Source organism: Heteronotia binoei, chromosome 13 (genome assembly GCF_032191835.1).
Source record: "Heteronotia binoei isolate CCM8104 ecotype False Entrance Well chromosome 13, APGP_CSIRO_Hbin_v1, whole genome shotgun sequence".
Lineage (NCBI taxonomy): Eukaryota > Metazoa > Chordata > Lepidosauria > Squamata > Gekkonidae > Heteronotia > Heteronotia binoei.
The window spans coordinates 68,425,079-68,444,953 of NC_083235.1; the positions used below are offsets into that span (position 1 = coordinate 68,425,079).

The 19,875-nt window shown below is 44.8% G+C and overlaps 2 protein-coding genes across 3 annotated transcripts in view; one reads left to right on the forward strand and one right to left on the reverse strand.

Moving 5' to 3' along the window:
- MYO15B (myosin XVB) overlaps nt 1-245 on the forward strand; it is a 121,880-nt gene extending 121,635 nt beyond the window's left edge. The window contains exon 47 of the mRNA XM_060253031.1: nt 28-245. Within this exon, the coding sequence (XP_060109014.1) occupies nt 28-132 (105 nt within the window). The 3' untranslated portion in view covers nt 133-245. The remainder of the gene's footprint in view (nt 1-27) is intronic.
- A 3,824-nt stretch (nt 246-4,069) lies between these two features.
- Nucleotides 4,070-19,875, reverse strand: part of RECQL5 (RecQ like helicase 5) — a 108,608-nt gene continuing 92,802 nt past the window's right edge. Inside the window, exons 13-19 of one of the 2 annotated variants that reach the window (XM_060253019.1) lie at nt 18,650-18,743; nt 17,242-17,382; nt 15,508-16,157; nt 13,320-13,395; nt 10,678-10,926; nt 6,876-6,948; nt 4,070-6,357 (exon numbers count right to left, since the gene is read on the reverse strand). In XM_060253019.1, the coding sequence (XP_060109002.1) occupies nt 6,257-6,357; nt 6,876-6,948; nt 10,678-10,926; nt 13,320-13,395; nt 15,508-16,157; nt 17,242-17,382; nt 18,650-18,743 (1,384 nt within the window). In that variant the 3' untranslated portion in view covers nt 4,070-6,256. Of the gene's footprint in view, nt 6,358-6,875; nt 6,949-10,677; nt 10,927-13,319; nt 13,399-15,507; nt 16,158-17,241; nt 17,383-18,649; nt 18,744-19,875 lie in introns of both variants that reach the window. The other variant, XM_060253018.1, reaches the window with a different exon arrangement.

A 19,875-nucleotide genomic window follows, 5' to 3' on the forward strand; every position in this document is an offset into this window, starting at 1 on the left:
CCTCATTTTGGTTTTTAATCTTGACAGGCAAAAGCATTGTATCACACTATCGCCGTCATCATGGAAGAAGCCGAGTCCCACAGCCAGTGGCGGCCAACAGAAGACTCACAGCAATATAATGTCTATTCCTGAAGGAGTTTGAGACCCCTCAAGTTTGTTGAGGGTCTGTACTGGGCCAAGTAAATTTTCTCTGTTTTGGAACCCTCCTCTTCCCAAACAATATTCATCACTAACATCTATAGAAAGATTTTAAGCCTTATTTCTTGTTGCGTCTTGTGTTACAACCCTGTTACACGTGGTTCGCCAGCCTCTCTGTAGCAATCTTTCTTCCATTCCATTCACGCGTTGTTTTTCGTTAGAATACTCAGAACTTGGATTGCCCAAGAGCAAAAGAAGGTTCACAGCACCAGACAACACCCTGTGTATGGCCAGTGCTTCTTTTTGATGTAATTTGTCCCCCCCCCCATTAGTTCACAGCAGAAAGAAGCAAGGACATGTAAACAAACAGCCTCAATTTTTGCTGAAACTACATCTTCCAGAACGGGTAGACAACTCCTGGCGTGCCTGCAGATGGTGAATCACCAGACCGTTTTGCTTGGCACCCGGGATCAGATCTCTGCCCAAGCAGCTGAGGTACGGGCAGCACTTGATGGGCCAGCACTATTCGAAAAGACAGCAGGCATGGTTTATGGCAGTCATCTCCTTCCAGAACCATGCAGATGAAGCCCTGAAAAGCTTGCTTCAAGCTTGTCTCTACGGCTGACCTTCCCCGCCCATACCCTTTTGTTTCATGGCATGCCATCTTCAGATATGAGTTTATTTTGGATGGTACTTGGGCCAAAGCAGGTTGCCTACCCCCAACCTTCAGATATGAGTTTATTTTGGATGGTGCTTGGGCCAAAGCAGGTTGCCTACCCCCAACCTTCAGATATGAGTTTATTTTGGATGGTGCTTGGGCCAAAGCAGGTTGCCTACCCCCAACCTTCAGATATGAGTTTATTTTGGATGGTACTTGGGCCAAAGCAGGTTGCCTACCCCCAACCTTCAGATATGAGTTTATTTTGGATGGTGCTTGGGCCAAAGCAGGTTGCCTACCCCCAACCTTCAGATATGAGTTTATTTTGGATGGTACTTGGGCCAAAGCAGGTTGCCTACCCCCAACCTTCAGATATGAGTTTATTTTGGATGGTGCTTGGGCCAAAGCAGGTTGCCTACCCCCAACCTTCAGATATGAGTTTATTTTGGATGGTACTTGGGCCAAAGCAGGTTGCCTACCCCCAACCTTCAGATATGAGTTTATTTTGGATGGTACTTGGGCCAAAGCAGGTTGCCTACCCCCAACCTTCAGATATGAGTTTATTTTGGATGGTACTTGGGCCAAAGCAGGTTGCCTACCCCCAACCTAAAAAGATCAACTCCACATGTAGCTATAGCACTATTGTAGTTTAGCCTTTTGTGTCCTGATGTGCACCCTAGCAAAGGTGAATTTCACCTCTGTAATCTTGGTTTTACTTCACCAGCGAATAATTCAGTGTGGGCGGCTAATTCACAGATGCTACAAATATTGCCTTCAGTTTATTCTGAGCCAATAAAAATATCTCATTCTTTGCTTATAATACAAAGGACACAAGTGTTAAAGGGACATAGAGAAATCATACCTGAACAACAAATTAAGTACTTTTCTCCCTTTCTAAGTACTTTTCTCCCTTTCTCACAATACAAGAACTCGTGGGCATTCAATGAAATTGCTGAGCAGCCAGGTTAAAACGGATAAAAGGAAGTACTTCTTTACCCAAAGGGTGATTAACATGTGGAATTCACTGCCACAGGAGGTGGTGGCGGCCACAAGCATAGCCACCTTCAAGAGGGGTTTAGATAAAAATATGGAGCAGAGGTCCATCAGTGGCTATTAGCCACAGTGTGTATGTATAAAATTTTTTTGCCACTGTGTGACACAGAGTGTTGGACTGGATGGGCCATTGGCCTGATCCAACATGGCCTCTCTTATGTTCTTATGTGACACACAGTGTTGGACTGGATGGGCCACTGGCCTGATCCAGCATGGCTTCTCTTATGTTCTTCTGTGACACAGAATGTTGGACTGGATGGGCCATTGGCCTGATCCAACATGGCTTCTCTTATGTTCTTAAATTGAAATGTTCTTTTTGCCTGTAGCTACATGGCAGTGATCACTAGTTGCCTGGGAGCCACCTGTCGCTCTTCTAAGCACTGTTTCCCAGTGTGGTGCCTGACCCATTTCAGGAAACCGAGCACTGCCCTGTGGGGCTTGCGATTGGCAGCTGGTTTGTCCCTTCAAACAGCTGCCACCAGAAGGACTAGAGGACAAGTAAGCTGCAAGTCTGATTGGTCTACAGGCTTAGTGCTGCAGACAGAAGGGCCCATCCCTGTAACCCGTTTTCACAATTTTTTGCCCACTCATCCCAATTCCTGTGCAGCTGCTGGGAGAACAGCAAGATGACTACGTGAAGAGAAAGGAAAACCGCCACCACCATGGCAGCAAGCCCCCTGGGAAAAGAGCAAGTTGGCTCCAGTGGGCAATGGTGGTTTTTCCTCTCCTTTCTCCCCAGCCAGCAGGCCCTCTTCCGGGCACCTTGGCAGTTCAACTCGCTTTCAGATGTGCTGTGCTTCATGCCGAGGGGAGGGCAGAGAGGCAAGCCCTTCCCCTCCAGACATACAAGGGCTGGCGGAAGTTCCACAGGGGTGGGGAGACAGAACTTTACATGCACAGAAGTACTCTGATAATTAAAATTGGTAACAGCTACATAACTATTAAGTATATCTTATTATATTGTGTTTGGGGTGGTGCACTGGGCAAACAGTAGCTATATGGTTCTTCTGGTTGATGACAATAGAGAATGTGGCTCTCTGTGAGCCATGGAGTACCACTCCTATGGGGTTTTAACAGAATACTAAACACAGCCAGAATAGCATTGAACATCAGTTAATCCAGTGCATTATCTAGGTCTGTAAGTGCTCAGGTCTCAGAGCTCTTTCTTCAGGCCCAGAAGGGAAGAGGCCTGAGTACAGCAGGCCTTGCAGTTAGCTGGCAGTACATAATCTCTGGATTGGCTTGGTATACATACGAAGAACCCAGCTTCCTGCCCTGGCCCAGTTAACAGAGCATTACTGTCTACATTTCAGGCTCCTGTTTCAGCAACTGCCCAAAGATCCTCTCACGGGAAATAACTACATACGTACAGCAGCCCCTGGCTTTGCCTTCGCACGTTGTGAGTCTTTTTTAATTTCAGGAATTGCAAATGCACTCCCCCCCCCCCCAAACCGGTACAATTCATCTAATTCAGACATAAATTGATGGGAGACTGAACAGCCCCCCCCCCTCCAATTTGAAGTGACTAAACATCAAACCACTTAATTATCTACGTGAAAGGAGTAGGCAGAACCAACCCCAGAAAAGTGCAGAGGCTTTCTGAGCTTTGTATGTCTTTCATGCAGATTCCCCCCCACACCATAAAATCATGTGGAAATAAATCCTACAGGTGCACTTCTGTGGAATCAGAGCTTCTTTAGGACTAGAGTTAAGATATCAAGCTGTAGTCTTATGCAGGTTTGAACACCCTTCAACCTTCCAATTTTTTATGAACTGAGCTAAAATATTGGACCGTTAACCATCACACAGAAACACAAAGTTCACAGGTGACTTTTCTAAAACCAGGCTAGGAGGTGCTGAGAGAGCCAGTTTGGTGTAGTGGTTAAGTGTGCGGACTCTTATCTGGGAGAACCAGGTTTGATTCCCCACTCCTCCACTTGCACCTGCTGGAATGGCCTTGGGTCAGCCATAGCTCTGGCAGAGGTTGTCCTTGAAAGGGCAGCTGCTGTGAGAGCCCTCTCCAGCCCCACCCACCTCACAGGGTGTCTGTTGTGAGGGGAGAAGACATAGGAGATTGTAAGCCGCTCTGAGTCTCTGATTCAGGGAGAAGGGCGGGATATAAATCTGCAATTCTTCTTCTTCTTCTTCTGACTATACCGCAACCCTCTTTGTACGTGACCTCTTTTATGGGTATCAGAAATAATGAGAATAACAAATGTCACCTCTATAATATTAATTTTATTAGCAGCTTGTCATGTAACAAGATCTGGTTCCACTGTATTACACAGCCTTCCCCACCTTTGTCGATGAGCTCCTCCTACCAAAAAGTTCAACGACTTATTTAGGGACAAAGCTAAGGCATAGAGCAACAAAATATAACTGTAAAAACTTCTATCCCAAGCAGGCGATTTATAGCTCAGATTCAACTTTATAAAGCAGCATCTCCCCAAAGCTTCTGGGCAACTTTGCCACAATGGTGAGTAGCCAATTAGGATCGAACAGAGGCACAGCACAACAATATGGCTTTAGAAGATGAAATAATAAAGAACCCAAATATTTCACTTGTAGTCATTTGCTAAGAGTCGCTGAATAACTCATAGCAAGGTTATGAGTGGCGAGTGAAGTACCTGTGCCTGAGTGAGCAGGTAAAACAAAACAAATGCTTTCCTCTTGCTTGAAGGCAAAGCGACACCAAGCCCCTCACTCCCAGAGCACAGCTCGTTTGATGGCCAACCTCTCTCTTTCCCAGCAACACTGGTTGGTGTAGGAAGAAGCCAGGGCTGCAGAGATTCAGCACAAAACACATAAATCAAAGCCTTAAGAAGAAATCACAGCGGCACCCACTGTGATGGTTTTTTTTTTCCTTCTGCAGTAATCTCAACATTAATACTAATGGGATTTTCAGTATTTCATTCCCAAAGCAGTCCGTTGCTATTGGAAGGGCCAACATCACAGAGGATAAGACAACGGCTCCTTATTTTATGCTTTCACTGTGTGCCCGTACACAACTAAACAACAAAAACCACAGTGAATGCATATTTTTTTTTACTGGTTCAAACAGTCTGCAGAGTGGAACACTGCTCCTTATCTCCAACAAAAGTTTTTACTGTCATAAAACATCTTAAAGAAGTTCTAACGGAACAAACCCATTGAAATCACACAGCAACAACTTAAAAGGGTTCTGGTTGTGTACAGAACAGGTCCAAATAGAGACAACATTATTATACAAGGCCATTGCAATGACAATTACTCTCGAGGATACATTTAAGCCTTGACATCAACAGCTGCAGCTCGTCAGGCAAACAGATCAACAGAGACTGCCTCTTTAAAGATTTTGTCACATAAAAGTAGGAAAGCTGGAGAATTAGATTATAGGCTGAGCTCTCTTTATTCCTGAGGTTTTGCAGAAAGATAAAACTCCTCCTAACTGAAAATTGTACATGCAGAGATAATGGAATTTACAAATGAAGAGGTCTGCATATTCCAGCTCACGTACAAGAGAATACATCATCACAGGAACAGAAGAACAAAAGACTAAGTATTTCCATCTTAAAAATAAACTCAATGCTACATACAGATGCGTATAACAAAACCCTAACAGCACTGGTGGGAGAAGGGTATCAGAGGATAGGTTTATCTACTACAGGATCCTTTCACCCACTGCTACTCCACTCCGTCTTAAAGTGGTTGTGTGCATGTTTTTATCGTGGCTGTCAGGGTTATGTTACATGTATTTTCATGTAACATTTAGTCCTTCAGCTGACTTTATTTGCAATGTTTTAACACTGGTAGTATGAGAAACTGCTAGTCTTGCCCATATCTCTCATTTTTATTGCAATGTGTAGGCTTTAAAAGGTTCTATTGCTAGTGCTAGAGGCCATTTTCTAGAATAAAAGGAAACACCAACATCTTGAAGCAACAAAAACCAAAGGGATATCCCCCAAACTCTTCAAGACTCCCTTCTAATGTCAAATTGGTTTTCTTCAAAGCAAGTGTACCGCACAGTAATTCGCATTTGAAGCATATAATCCCTGAGTGAAGTACACGCATTTGTTTCTGCTTAAAGCTCATCCATGTTAAAAGGGGAGGAGAGCAATCTTAGATAGCAGCAGGCTCCCTAGTCAGTCATTTCTAGTCCCTATGCATTTGTTAAAGGAAGCAAAATGCACTGAAACACCAGAGACCTAACAGACCTGTGAACTGAATTTGAAAGAACTGTTCACCATAGGGGAAGACTGTTATGCAAATGAGGTCCGATTCACAGCACTGTTTTCAAAGGAACCAGGACTCCAAGAAACTTTACTTTGGGCTTCCTATTATATCACCATTAAGGGCAGCTCAGATGAAATCCATAGGGAGCTTAGCTCCAGTAGCTCCAAGAAGCAGGGAGAACAGGTATCTGCCCCGTCACGTTTCCGAGTTGGTTAACTCCAGCCAGTCTGTCTCATTTTCACACCTGCCATGAGTTCTGAAAAATCCCTTGATCAGTCTCTGTGCTTCTTCTTTCACTGTAAGCAGAAAGAGTCAATTGTACCTCATTGTTTTATATCCACCAACAGCTCTAACAAAGAAAAGAATCCATATTAATCCGCACCCGAGGGATTAGATACCTCTCTTACCAAATACAGATTTGTTCATAGTTACGCAAGCCTAAACTGAAAATATCCAACTGACAATTCCACATTTGCAGAACGTGGAGTTTTGGAGACACAAACATAGCAGGTACCATAGTAGGAAGAGAGTCTATATATCGGGCAACTTCATGAGGTATAATAACCACGGAGCAGAGCCGAGGGAGACGAGCAGAAGCAGATTAACAATTCTGCACACCGCCCCTTTCTGGTTTCTCAGCCTTTCAAGCACTTTCCTCAAACACAAGTGTTGAAAAACTCCAAAAGGGGGGGGGGGGAGAAAAAAGGAACAGGGCTTTGTCTTTGTCTTAAGATTCTGCACAAAACCAGCTGACTCCCTGTCAAGTGGCACAACACGCAGGGCACTCCTCCCCACCCATCATTGGCCATCTCACCCGTCTTGCGAAGGGGACTCTTGTCTGCAGCCAGCAAATGAGAAAGGTGTCGAGCAAACCCCTTAAACAGATCCTGCCGATTAGGGGGAGCAAAAGACAAAACAAAACACAATGAGTGGCGTCTTCCTCATTAAACTGTGATTTAGTGTTTTTACGGTTGCCGTTCTCCAGGCGGGCAAGAGGAAAAGGGCACTGCCTCCATGCAATTGCGTCCCAAAAATCCGCTTACAGTAACGAAGCCCTACGGCACATACTTAGAACATAAGAATTAATGTCATTTAAAGGATCACAGAAAGTACAAAATGAATAAATACAAAACGGAACGATCGCAGCAAGGAGCGGAAAGTCAAGGCCACTAGTCCAACAGGTAAGATCAATATGCAGTTAATATGTTCTCAGACACGCAGCTAAACGAGCACCTCCGGAACATTCAGACCTCGTTTTGGCTGAAAGCTTCACATTCAAGACAAGGCATTTCTTTAGATTTCCAACTTCTAATTCTTTACGCTTCCCAATTGGAAGCTGTGGATCTAAAGAAATGCTTTGTCTTGAATATGAAGCTTAAATGAAGCTTTCAGTGAAAACAGGGTCCAAATGTTCCGGAGGTGCTTGTTTAGCTGCGTGTCTGAGAACGTATTAACTGCATATTTGAGAACTGAATTTGGGCTGGTGTCCTTCTGCGAAATCTCTTCTTTTGCGGTTGGAGCTGTGGATGCCTGCCTGAGGAAAGAGAAGATTTGGATTACAATTTTGAATCTTACCTGTTGGACCAGTGGGTTTGACATTTCGCTCCTTGCTGCGATTGTTCTGTTTTGTATTTATTCATTTTGAACTTTCTGTGATCCTTTAAATGGCATGAATTCTTATGTTCTAAGTATGTGCAGTAGGGCTTAATTACTATGAGAATTTCTGGGCCACAACTGCATGGAGTTTTTTTCTCTTATCATTTCTTCCTTGATTCCCACTTCTGTTGCCATTCTCCAGATGGGGCCCGAAGTTCTGCTGGAATCAGATCTCCAGACTACAGAGATCAGTTCCCCTGGTGAAATGGCAGCTTCATAGGGCAGATTCCATGGCATCGCATCCCCACTGAACTCCCTTCACTCCTCAAACGCTGCCTTCTCCAGGTTCCACCCCCAAATCCTCAGGGACTTCCCAAACCAGTGCTAGCGACCCAATTTTTGTGCAGTACGTAATCAAACACATTTTCACTAAGATAACATTAGTATCTGTATGGTCGTGATGCCTAGGTGTGGTGGGACAGAGAATACCAGGCACTCTACTAAGCACTGTGCAAGTGGAATGTGCACCTGCCCTAACAAATTAGCCACCTAAAACACATTAAGGAAAAAAAACACACACAGCCCCAATCTCTCAAATCTATTAGATCTGGACAAGGAGACTCTTGCGGAACGTGAAGCAACTGCGTCACTGTTTTAATTGCTTTTTATTTTTCATTGATAACTTATTCTTTTAAAGCAGCCTTGAGTGGGACTTTGATGAGGCAGCACAGAAATCTCCTAAACAAATAAACAAGTCTAGGACCGACAGCAAGGCTGCTGAGGAAAAAAAATGAGGCAGGTCACAGCAAGCTGGTGTGTTATAATCCCTCTGCTTCACTTATAATCACAATAACCTATGGATGAACATATGAAGCTGCCTTATATTGAATATACTGAATCAGACCCTGGGTCCATCAAAGTCAGTATTGTCTACTCAGACTGGCAGCGGCTCTCCAGAAGCTAAGGCTTTTCACACCTATTTGCCAGGAACCTTTTTAGTTGCAGATGCCGGGGATTGAACCTGGGACCTTCTGCTTACCAAGCAGATGCTCTACCACTGAGCCACCATCCTTCCCCATGAACATATGAAGCTGCCTTCTACTGAATCAGACCCTCGGTCCATCAAAGTCAGTATTGTCTACTCAGACTGGCAGCGGCTCTCCAGGGTCTCAAGCTGAGGTTATACTGAATATACTGAATAAGACCCTGGGCCCATCAAAGTCAGTATTGTCTACTCAGACTGGCAGCGGCTCTCCAGAAGCTGAGGTTTTTCCACACCTATTTGCCTGAACCCTTTTTAGTTGGAGATGCCGGGGATTGAACCTGGGACCTTCTGCTTACCAAGTGGATGCTCTACCACTAAGCCACTGTCCCTCCCCATATGGGGAATGAAGGATATGGATATGGGGAAGAGCAGGCCAAACAGCAATAGTAATGAAACACAAGGCCAGACCAGAGCCCATATATTTCAAGCAGTGCTTTGTGTTCACCTTCCCTCCCAGGAATAGATAGATGTGAGGATTGACCAGGTATCAACCAAGCAAACTCTCTCTTATGAAAGCATAGATAAGAGTTTATTAGTTTTGATACAACAGTTAAACCTTCAAGCCCGGAGGCTGCCTTGCTTGGAATGAAGCCGTCAGTGATAAAATAGTCAAATCATGTGGGGAAATGTGGCTCCTCCACCCCTCCCACCTTTTCACACACTCAGCTGTATATCACCGGAAGACACCACAGTTCTTTCCCTTTGCACATTCAAGGCACGTTCTTGTGGCCCTTGGTTGTGGGAGGGAGACTTCATTCTAGGTGCCAGATTCCCATCTCCTTTACAACTAGATAAGCTGTAGGCTACAAAATACCAAATCTACACTACAAAGCAAAAGTGCATCACTCCCCTCCTCTTCACAGCATATAGAGGTGCAATACACACGTGGCAGGAAGGTGCAATACACATGACAGGATATAGTCCTGACAACAGAGACCATTTGCAAGTGGTGGACAGGTTAGCGTATGAATGAAAACCCTTAAAAAAGAACTGATGACAAACTTGTGTATTTCCTAAGTAATTATGGAATGGAATGTGAAACAGAAATGTAAAAACGATGCAGAATGATCAAAAATACATGCTTTTAGTAGAGGATAATTTAAAAACAGTTATGGACTCAACTATAGCCTCAATACAAGATAAAACTACACACTGCACACAAATAGAACCTAATGCAACCCAATGCATTTCAGCCTAACTGGCCGCCTTCAGTGGTCAAGCACAGATAGCACACTGAGGCTCAGTACTGCAATAATAATACAAATAGTTATTCAATGGAGGACCAAGGAGGAGTTTTAAGGTTACAATCAATGACACAAGGCAAAGGAGTAATATGGAGGCCTCTCAGGCACTACATACCATTACAGTACATTGGCTCTGAACTGCTCTTGAGACTCACTTCTGGATCAAAACCAGGAAGGTATATAATTGAAACATCAGCCAGGTTATATACACCTGATTATGACACAAGGAGGTATCATATGAGCCCTCCATGTTACTCCTATGCCTTACGTCATTGATTATAACCTTAAACGGCTTATCCTACATTGATTAACTAATCGTATTATTATGCGATATTGAACCTACCTGTTTTTAAATTATCCTCTATTAAATACATGTCTTTTTGATAATTTTGTATTTTTTTTATGTTTCACATTTATTGTTTTTAGGAACTGGCCCTCAGATTTATATTTATTTAACCTTCCAGGGTTTAATTCAATTATTTGGGTAAAAGTTGTTTGTTCCCCTTCTTTATGGATGCAACACTTGCATATTCAATTTATATTCTCTGGAGTACAGTTATGGAGGAGTGTTCTTTTCTTTTCCAGCCAGTCACTCCTTGTTCTGCAAAAGTCACAAGACCCTGGCCAACAGTGTGGAAATTTTCCTCCCGTTCTGCCATTTTGATGTAACGGATGGCAATAATTCCAAGTGACCTTTCGAGAGGGAAAACAAAAGAAGGCTCATAACCCACCTTGGAAGCAAATTTGCCATCTTTGTAGAAAGGTGTTAAGTATTTGACAACAATGTCTGCTGTCTGCTTAAGTGACAGGGTCAGTGTAGACAGGTGAATGATTTTAGCAGTTCCTTCCTTATCAGTTTGTGACAAGCTTGGATCGAAGGTGACCTTCTTTTTTACAGGGCCACCGACTTTCCCCTCTGACTGCAACAAGATGGAAGATGTCATAACCCGGAGTCTCTTTTCGGCAGAATTTTCCAAGTCCTTGAAAAAGAGCAACAGATAATCAAGTGCAAAGCCGTTAGGATGGGAAATTCTAACCCCAAACTTTATGTTAGCAAAAATTTAAACATGATGGGTTGGATCGCAGCACCAAGTGAGGAGTCGGGGGCGTGGCATGGCACCGGATAACGGCGGACGCATAGATCCGAGGCTACGACCTTACCCCAGCTAAAACCTCTTCCAACTTCGATTGCTCCAAAGGCATGAGTAAGAGATCGGGAGCTAAACAAAGAACCAGGCGAGCCCCACAGCAACCTCAAGACTCCTATTTAAGGCGGGATAAAAAAGCGGCCCACACAACATCAGAAAATACTGTGACAGTTAAAATGGCCACCGGAACACCTTCTTCTTCTCCGGGGGGCCTAACGATCACCAGGGATGAATTCTTTGAAACAGTCAAAAGGCTAGAAGGGAATATATCCCTAAAAATCCAAGAGGCAATTTCTCCAGTGGACTCAAAGCTACAGGAACTAAGACCATGGCAGAAGTAGCTAAAAGTGCTGATTCAGCATTGAAGTCGACCCTAGCAATGGAGGATGAAGTCAGAAGCCTGCAAGCCTCGGAAAGGTGGTCAAAAACTAAAATCCTAGCATTGGAAAATAAACAAAAAGAAAAAAAATCTTAAACTTAGAGGCCTCCCTGAATTTGCAGAAGGGGAAACGGAATTAAAATTTTTTATTGCTAATTGGCTGGCCAAAACACTGAAGCTGGAAGAGGGCATAGCCTCTATAATAGACTATGCAACCAGACTAGGGCCTGTGCCAAAAGAAACAGGAAAATTTTCAAGAGATCTGATAAGCACACCAGACCATAGAATAAAAGAAACAATATTGAAGCTATCTAGATCAGAGACTGGTTTGATCTTCCAGAACAAGAAGGTCTTGGCATTGCTAGATCTATCATATGAAATTCTTCAGCAAAGACATGATTTGAAATCTATCCAAGACAGGCTTCTGACCAATAACTTTAGATATCGTTGGTCATCTCCTATAGAAATCACCGTGATTCACCAAGGAAAAAGACTGACTGCAGATGACCTTGACTCGGGTTACGCTTTGCTTTCAGCTCTCCAGATTGCCTTTGATCAACCAAACTCACCAACAGACTCTGATTTACAAGATCAAGCCTCAAGACAGCAAATGGAAGAGGAAACTCCAAGAAATCCAACAAAAGGGCAATCCAGCCTCTCATAAGGCTGGAAAAATTCAAACAAAGAGACTCTAACTTAACTATAATCATTCTTTGGAGCTTGTTATATATAGGAGCGGGGGGGGGGGGGGGGAAGTCTTCCAGAAATGGAACAGACTACTGTAATGTGGGGGAGGGGGCAAGAATATATTTGGACAGTTAAATCTTTAAACGCAAGAGGCAGAGGGTCTCTTGCTAACTTTAGTTCTGCACTGCAGACTAAGCTTCGTAAAGCAGGTCTTTCAGGGGGACCATGTATGTTCGAATAATTTTTTTTGTTTTAAGAAGGTTGGAAAAAATATTGAAAAACCTAATAAAATGTGTTATTGAAAAAAATTAAAGTGAGGCGTCTTCCTTCATCCCTCCCCTGCCAGCTTGGGAAGAAGAACAGCTGCACAGCAGCAGCCTTTCCTTTTCACACCGCAGCCTTTCCTTTTCACACTGCCCCAGGGTAGTATAAGTGGCTGGAGCGAGGGAGGGAGGAGGATCTGAGCTGGGTTGGGCTCTGGTGGCTACAGAAAGCGACAGAGGCAACTAGGCAGACTCAAGTCTTCCTTCATTAGCGAAAAGCTCCTCTTTTAACAGAAAGGTATCTTTGGATCCAACCCACCCTTCTTAATTTCATGTTGCGTTGCAACGGCCTTGGGCCCATTTTGCACACAGAGATATCCCAAGGATCCTTTTTGAACCTGAGGTAAATTGCTAACCTCTAAATCACACAAATTCCACTAGGGCTATAATTATTTCCACCCCATCATAAACCTAGCCAGGACTAGGCCACGCAGATTCATTTTTGGACGCCACAGAAAAAGATACGAGAGCTGAAAATACGTAAGAATCTATTCAGTATAAGGTGGGATTTATATGCCTTTATTATGAGCACCCTCACAACTAGGCATGGGCAGGGACCTCTAGTACACAAAAGCTTATACCCCCTACAGTATATCTGTTTCAAGTGTCACAAGAACCTTTGTTTTTGTGTTTTTGTGACACCTATCTTTCCGGAATCTGCGCTGCAAGCTCCAGCCGGTATCACCCACCCTTCCTTCTTTTATATCCGTATTCCAGTCATAAGAATTCTGCAGCTAAGCTATTCTGCTGCAAACCCTCACCAAAAGCATTCTACCTCTGAAGCATGGGTGATGGAAACGGAGAAATAAAAAGAGGGATGAAAAAAAAACCCTTACCTCATCTGATCCCGGTCTCTTTCCGTTACAGTTTCCACAGCCGTTAGCCATTCCATCTTCACGCAAAAGCTTAGGACTGCTGGGGAGAGGAACAATTACATCTTTTGTATGAAGACGGCTACATTTCAAGACATTCTTTTTGAAGGGCAATAATTAATACATTTTTTTACACAGCACAGCTTCAGGAACTCCAGCACCTGCCTGGATTGAAGCTGGGATCATTTACCTCCTTCCTTTGCTGGAGCAGCAAGTCCACAAGGCGCAAGCCCTGTGTTCCAAGTTCCAGCTCCACACCCTAGCTTCAAGCTCCCCGTTAGGCTTTCAGCTTCTGGCCCCAAGCATTGCCAGGACCATGCCCAAGGGTAATGAACTACCTTCAGGGGAAGCCTGACTGGGCCAGGTTGCAGACGGTAGGACAGGCCTTGCGGTGGCAGGCCCTGCTTCAGTGTGGAGCCTGACATGAAGTTTGAAGGTGTGAACGTCAGCATGGTGATCAGTATCAATACTGGCCCCAGAAGTGGTTTAGTGACTAAGATTTGAATTGTATCAAAAGTTAGGGGGAGGGACGGTGGCTCAGTGGTAGAACATCTGCTTGGGAAGCGGAAGGTCCCAGGTTCAATCCCCGGCATCTCCAACTAAAAGGGTCCACGCAAATAGGTGTGAAAAACCTCAGCTTGAGACCCTGGAGAGCCACTGCTGGTCAGGGGAGGGACGGTGGCTCAGTGGTAGAGCATCTGCTTGGGAAGCAGAAGGTCCCAGGTTCAATCCCTGGCATCTCCAAAAAAGGGTCCAGGCAAATAGGTGTGAAAAACCTCAGCTGGAGACCCTGGAGAGCCGCTGCCAGTCTGAGAAGACAATACTGACTTTGATGGACCGAGGGTCTGATTCAGTAGAAGGCAGCTTCATATGTTCATATTAGGGGAGGGATGGTGGCTCAGTGGTAGAGCATCTGCTTGGGAAGCAGAAGGTCCCAGGTTCAATCCCTGGCATCTCCAAAAAAGGGTCCAGGCAAATAGGTGTGAAAAACCTCAGCTGGAGACCCTGGAGAGCCGCTGCCAGTCTGAGAAGATAATACTGACTTTGATGGACCCAGGGTCTGATTCAGTAGAAGGCAGCTTCATATGTTCATATTAGGGGAGGGATGGTGGCTCAGTGGTAGAGCATCTGCTTGGGAAGCAGAAGGTCCCAGGTTCAATCCCTGGCATCTCCAAAAAAGGGTCCAGGCAAATAGGTGTGAAAAACCTCAGCTTGAGACCCTGGAGAGCCGCTGCCAGTCTGAGAAGACAATACTGACTTTGATGGACCGAGGGTCTGATTCAGTAGAAGGCAGCTTCATATGTTCATATATGTTCATATATGTTGTGCTTGGGGTCAACTTCACTGTCAACAACACTTGCCGCAACAGGAGGAGATGGAGGCAGGAGTGTTTCTTGTGGCTGGCTTGCCTTGTCAATTTCAAGCACTGCTCATAGGCGTTTGAATTAAGGGGCTCTCCAAGGCTGAGGAGGCGGCGCTCACAGCCACCTCTCCGTAGTAGTTTTCCCCTGATGTTCTGCAACTTTTAAAAAGACACTTTTGCTATGGACAAAGGAGAGAGGGCAGATCCCTGAGAGAGAAACCCCCCCCCCCAAGTAGTAACTCACTATTAAAGAAAAAACTTGGAAGTAGTAGTTGCCAGAGATGTCTATTATGCAGCTCACAAAAAGCAGCTGAGCACAGATCGTCTCTACAATGGAGGGGAGGAGGTTTTCATGCCCTTTTTTTTTGTACTTCTGGAAATTTCTGAGATTGGTTGCGCAAGTGCAAAACCCACACGTGTGATGCACAAGACCATGAAGAAGTAACTGTGCTAGGGCCCAGTGGTTACCTATTATTCCTCTTCTTCAGCACTTCAGCCTTTGCTAGGAAGAAAAGATTAGATCACCTAATTCATCTTTTACAGAGCTTCAAAGCTCACAGGTAACATTAACTTCTTTGGCCTCTTGCTCCAAATGTCTGAATTCCTAAAAATAATGTCTATGATGAAAAAAACATGCCACACCAATTAATGTTTGCCATTTGCCCAACGTTTTAGCAGCAGGTGCTAGCTTTGCTTTTGCATAATTGGTTTCTGATCTCAAAAGTACCTAGATAAAGTACAAAGAAAGGGGGACGGGAAGGGAAGAGTTATAACAAATAAGCCTCTCACCCTGGTTTTCCAAGGGGTGACCTTGGACACGAAGATTCTGTTCCTGAGTTGTGAGGTCTTATTGCTGGACTGTCCCCTGTTTCTCCAAACTCCTGCTTTTGTAAGTGGAACGCACCACCTATTTCTTCTTTGGAGATCATTTCAGATTCAGAGCAGCCTTTCTCTTCACAGAGTCCTTTAGAAGGAAATGGCAGCTGTTCACTGAGATAATAGTTTTCCTCCTCCTTTCCTAAATCAAGTACTGAGTCCAAGGCCTTAGAGCCTGTTTTCTGGCCAGATAAGAATCTGGAAATGTTCTGAGATTCTTTCCGAGCTGCTTCTGCCAGCAGCAGCTGCTTCTTGGTAAGCTTGCTCTTCTTGGCAGGACTAACGCCCAAGGAGGCTTTACGATTGGAAGTGCCTTGTCGCCCCTCCTCAAGAACTTCACCAGCATTGTTGATTTCTTTGGATAGTTTCACTTCATTCTCAGGAGTTCTAACCATGTCCTGAGGCTCAGGGTTATGACTGCAATCACCTTTCCAGATTAGGCTCATTTCCTCTTTATCAGGATTAACTTCATCCTCCTCCACCTTGGCCACCAACGCTTCTGAAGCTGACTGGAACACATCTGATGTCTTCCGAAATCCAATTCCCACCCTCTTGGGTTTGAACTGCATTAAAAAGAGATGGGATATAACCAGATGACAGACAATAGAATCTTAAGAACACTTAGGGGAGGGACGGTGGCTCAGTGGTAGAGTATCTGCTTGGGAAGCAGAAGGACCCAGGTTCAATCCCTGGCATCTCCAAAAAAGGGTTCAGGCAAATAGGTGTGAAAAACCTCAGCTTGAGACCCTGCAGAGCAGCTGCCAGTCTGAGAAGACAATACTGAATTTGATGGACCGAGGGTCTGATTCAGTAGAAGGCAGCTTCATATGCAGGAGGGATGATGGCTCAGTGGTAGAGCATCTGCTTGGGAAGCAGAAGGACCCAGGTTCAATCCCTGGCATCTCCAAAAAAGGGTTCAGGCAAATAGATGTGAAAAACCTCAGCTTGAGACCCTGGAGAGCCGCTGCCCGTCTGAGTAGACAATACTGACTTTGATGGACCGAGGGTCTGATTCAGTATAAGGCAGCTTCATATGTTCATGGGGAGGGATGGTGGCTCAGTGGTAGAGCATCTGCTTGGGAAGCAGAAGGCCCCAGGTTCAATCCCTGGCATCTCCAAAAAAGGGTCCAGGCAAGTAGGTGTGAAAAACCTCAGCTTGAGACCCTGGAGAGCCGCTGCCAGTCTGAGTAGACAATACTGACTTTGATGGACCGAGGGTCTGATTCAGTAGAAGGCAGCTTCATATGTTCCCTGGGAGTAAGCCCTACTGAACAGACCAGAACAAGATTCAGAGCAGACCTACTTAGGATTGCTTTCTTAGAGGGTATAACTGAACAGGTGAACCCAGTGGGGCTTACTCCCAGGAAACTGTTCTTAGGATTTGAGGTTACTTCTCAGAAAGCCAGAAATCAAAATCTAGTCCATCCATACCTATAGGTGCCTTAAATTGATAGTCACCACACTTTATGAAAAGCACTAACGGACAGTGGCAGTAGCATGAAAGGAAGGGAGGGGAGGGGAGAAGAAAGACTGCTGGAAACCCACATTTGAAGGAACCATAGAAATGAAACCCTGCGGGTTGTTAAAAGGTCATCTTCATTATAGAATTTTCAACACTAGGTCCAGACAGTGTCTATCTGTACTTACCGTGTTCATCTTGGATGGTATATGGAAACCATCATCAGCGGTTGCAGTTGGTTCAGCTTTTATCCTGGGACAGCCATTGATGCCCGAGGAAAGTGCAGAATATAACTCTCCATCTTTGGAAGCTTTGTTAATTTCTGCCACCTTTGTGCAGAAAACAGGAAAAAACTGCCCTGAAGCCTTCTAGTTGCCACAAACAGCAGTATTTCATTCCACCTCTGCACAGCTTAGCTTTGATTTACTCTTTTCCTTCTTAGTAACGGAAAAGATTAAGAAGCAGCAGATACTACATTAACTGAACATTTTAAAAAGACAAAAAATGTAATAAATTAAGGCATTCTTTTTACAAAAAGATAATACTACAGTACATGAAAGAACAATTATCATGAAAGCCCTCGCTCCAAAAAATCAATCAACCCTATCTCTCTATGCATTTATTAGCTTGTTAAGTTTGTTTGATTTCTTCTATATGTTGAGTCACTTGAACAGCAAGGCTGTTTATCAAATCTTTCTTGTTCAGCTCTTCCCACAGTCACCAGAATGGCACTCCCACAGCTTTTGCCACGGGAATGTGGGTAAGCAAACTCTTTTCCCCATTTTAATTATCAATACAAATTCCTCAGCCTTCCCCAATGCTACTATTTGTTCTGTGTGGGAATGCACACAGGTGACATAGCTGTACCTATATATTCCAAGATGGCAACTGGGAGATGTGATGTGCACTGGCAAAGTGACACAGGGGAAAGGGCTACCATTTGAATGATTATCCTACCCATTCAGCTGATATTTAAGCTAAAGTCTCACTTGGCTCTAAGAGTCTTCTCTTAAGGGCTTTAATTAGAACCAACTCTGCTGCTTGTCTAGTAACATGGGATTACATGGAGGTTGCACAAAACTTATTGTTTTAAGAATGATTGTTCTTTAGAAAAGCAAACACGTATCTTCAAAGGGGCTACCTAGTCATGTAACTACTGGAATACTAAAAACTACAGAAATTACGGATCCAGACAAACATTCTTTCTGCTGTTTATTATAATTGGGGAGGGACGGTGGCTCAGTGGTAGAGCATCTGCTTGGGAAGCAGAAGGTCCCAGGTTCAATCCCCGGCATCTCCAAAAAAGGGTCCAGGCAAATAGGTGTGAAAAACCTCAGCTTGAGACCCTGGAGAGCCACTGCTGGTCTGAGTAGACAATACTGACTTTGATGGACCGAGGGTCTGATTCAGTAGAAGGCAGCTTCATATGTCATATGTCTATAATACAGATGACAAACGAACAGGACTGAGGAAGCAAGCATGCACTTTTTTATTAGACATCCACAGCAGAAGCATCAACCACAGGTTTAAAAGTCAAAGCACTGGGTGAACTACTCAAGTTTACTCTGCTCCTGGGCGTCAACAGCCATTTCTTACCTTCTTGAGAACAGCTGCCTTGTATAAATTTGCTGTCTTACTGATCTGGAAAGCCTCATACTCCATTTCCACAACACATGTTAGAAGATCTGACCTGAAACATGCCCACAGTTTCATCAATTATGTCAGAATGTATTTCTCCATTGGCAAGGGAAATACTTAGATCTCAAATTTTAAGAGTTATTATTATGGGATCGGCTGACGGCTGGCAGCTGATGTGAGATGGGGGGGCAAGGACATAGGGGTGCTGGCGTCATAGATGGTGTGGTGTCACTTCCAGGGAAAACAGGAAGTAACACTGCATAACGCTAGAAATGACTCCAGCAATTCCTGGAGTGACAGGACATCACATTATGCTGTGTGCAATACCATTGATTTTTTTCCCCCACCAGTCACCACTCCAAGTGGTGACAGGAAGAAAGGGTAGAGGCAGCGACTTGGTTATCCTAGATCAGGGCTCTAAAAGCAACAGTGTCATCCCACCCCCCCAGTCCAACAGATCCAAGAGGGAAAAAAATGGGGGGGGGGTGTTAAATTGCACACCACATGCTAAGCCCATGGGGAACAGACTGCTTTTCACAGACACAGCTGAGATTGAGCTGACTTCTCATGCAGCTCAGTTTCAACCAGGCTGCAAGAGAACCCAATGCCAACCCAAGGCAGACAACAGCTGCTCCTGCCACCCTGGCCACCCCTGGGCTGACTTCTCTTGCAGCTCGATTTAAACCGAGCGGCAAGAGGAACCAGCTCCAACTGAGGCCCCGCAGAGCTCTCAGCTCCTTCCACTTCCCCAATCAGTTTAAACGGAGCTGCAAGAGGAGCCAATCCCAACTGAGGTGGCACAGAGCTCTCAGCTCCTGCCACTTCCCCAATCAGTTTAAACGGAGCTGCAAGAGGAACCAATCCCAACTGAGGTGGCACAGAGCTCTCAGCTCCTGCCACTTCCCCAATCAGTTTAAACGGAGCTGCAAGAGGAACCAATCCCAACTGAGGTGGCACAGAGCTCTCAGCTCCTGCCACTTCCCCAATCAGTTTAAACCGAGCGGCAAGAGGAGCCAGCTCCAACTGAGGCGGCGCAGAGCTCTCAGCTCCTGCCACTTCCCCAATCAGTTTAAACGGAGCTGCAAGAGGAGCCAATCCCAACTGAGGCGGTGCAGAGCTCTCAGCTCCTGCCACTTCCCCAATCAGTTTAAACCGAGCGGCAAGAGGAGCCAGCTCCAACTGAG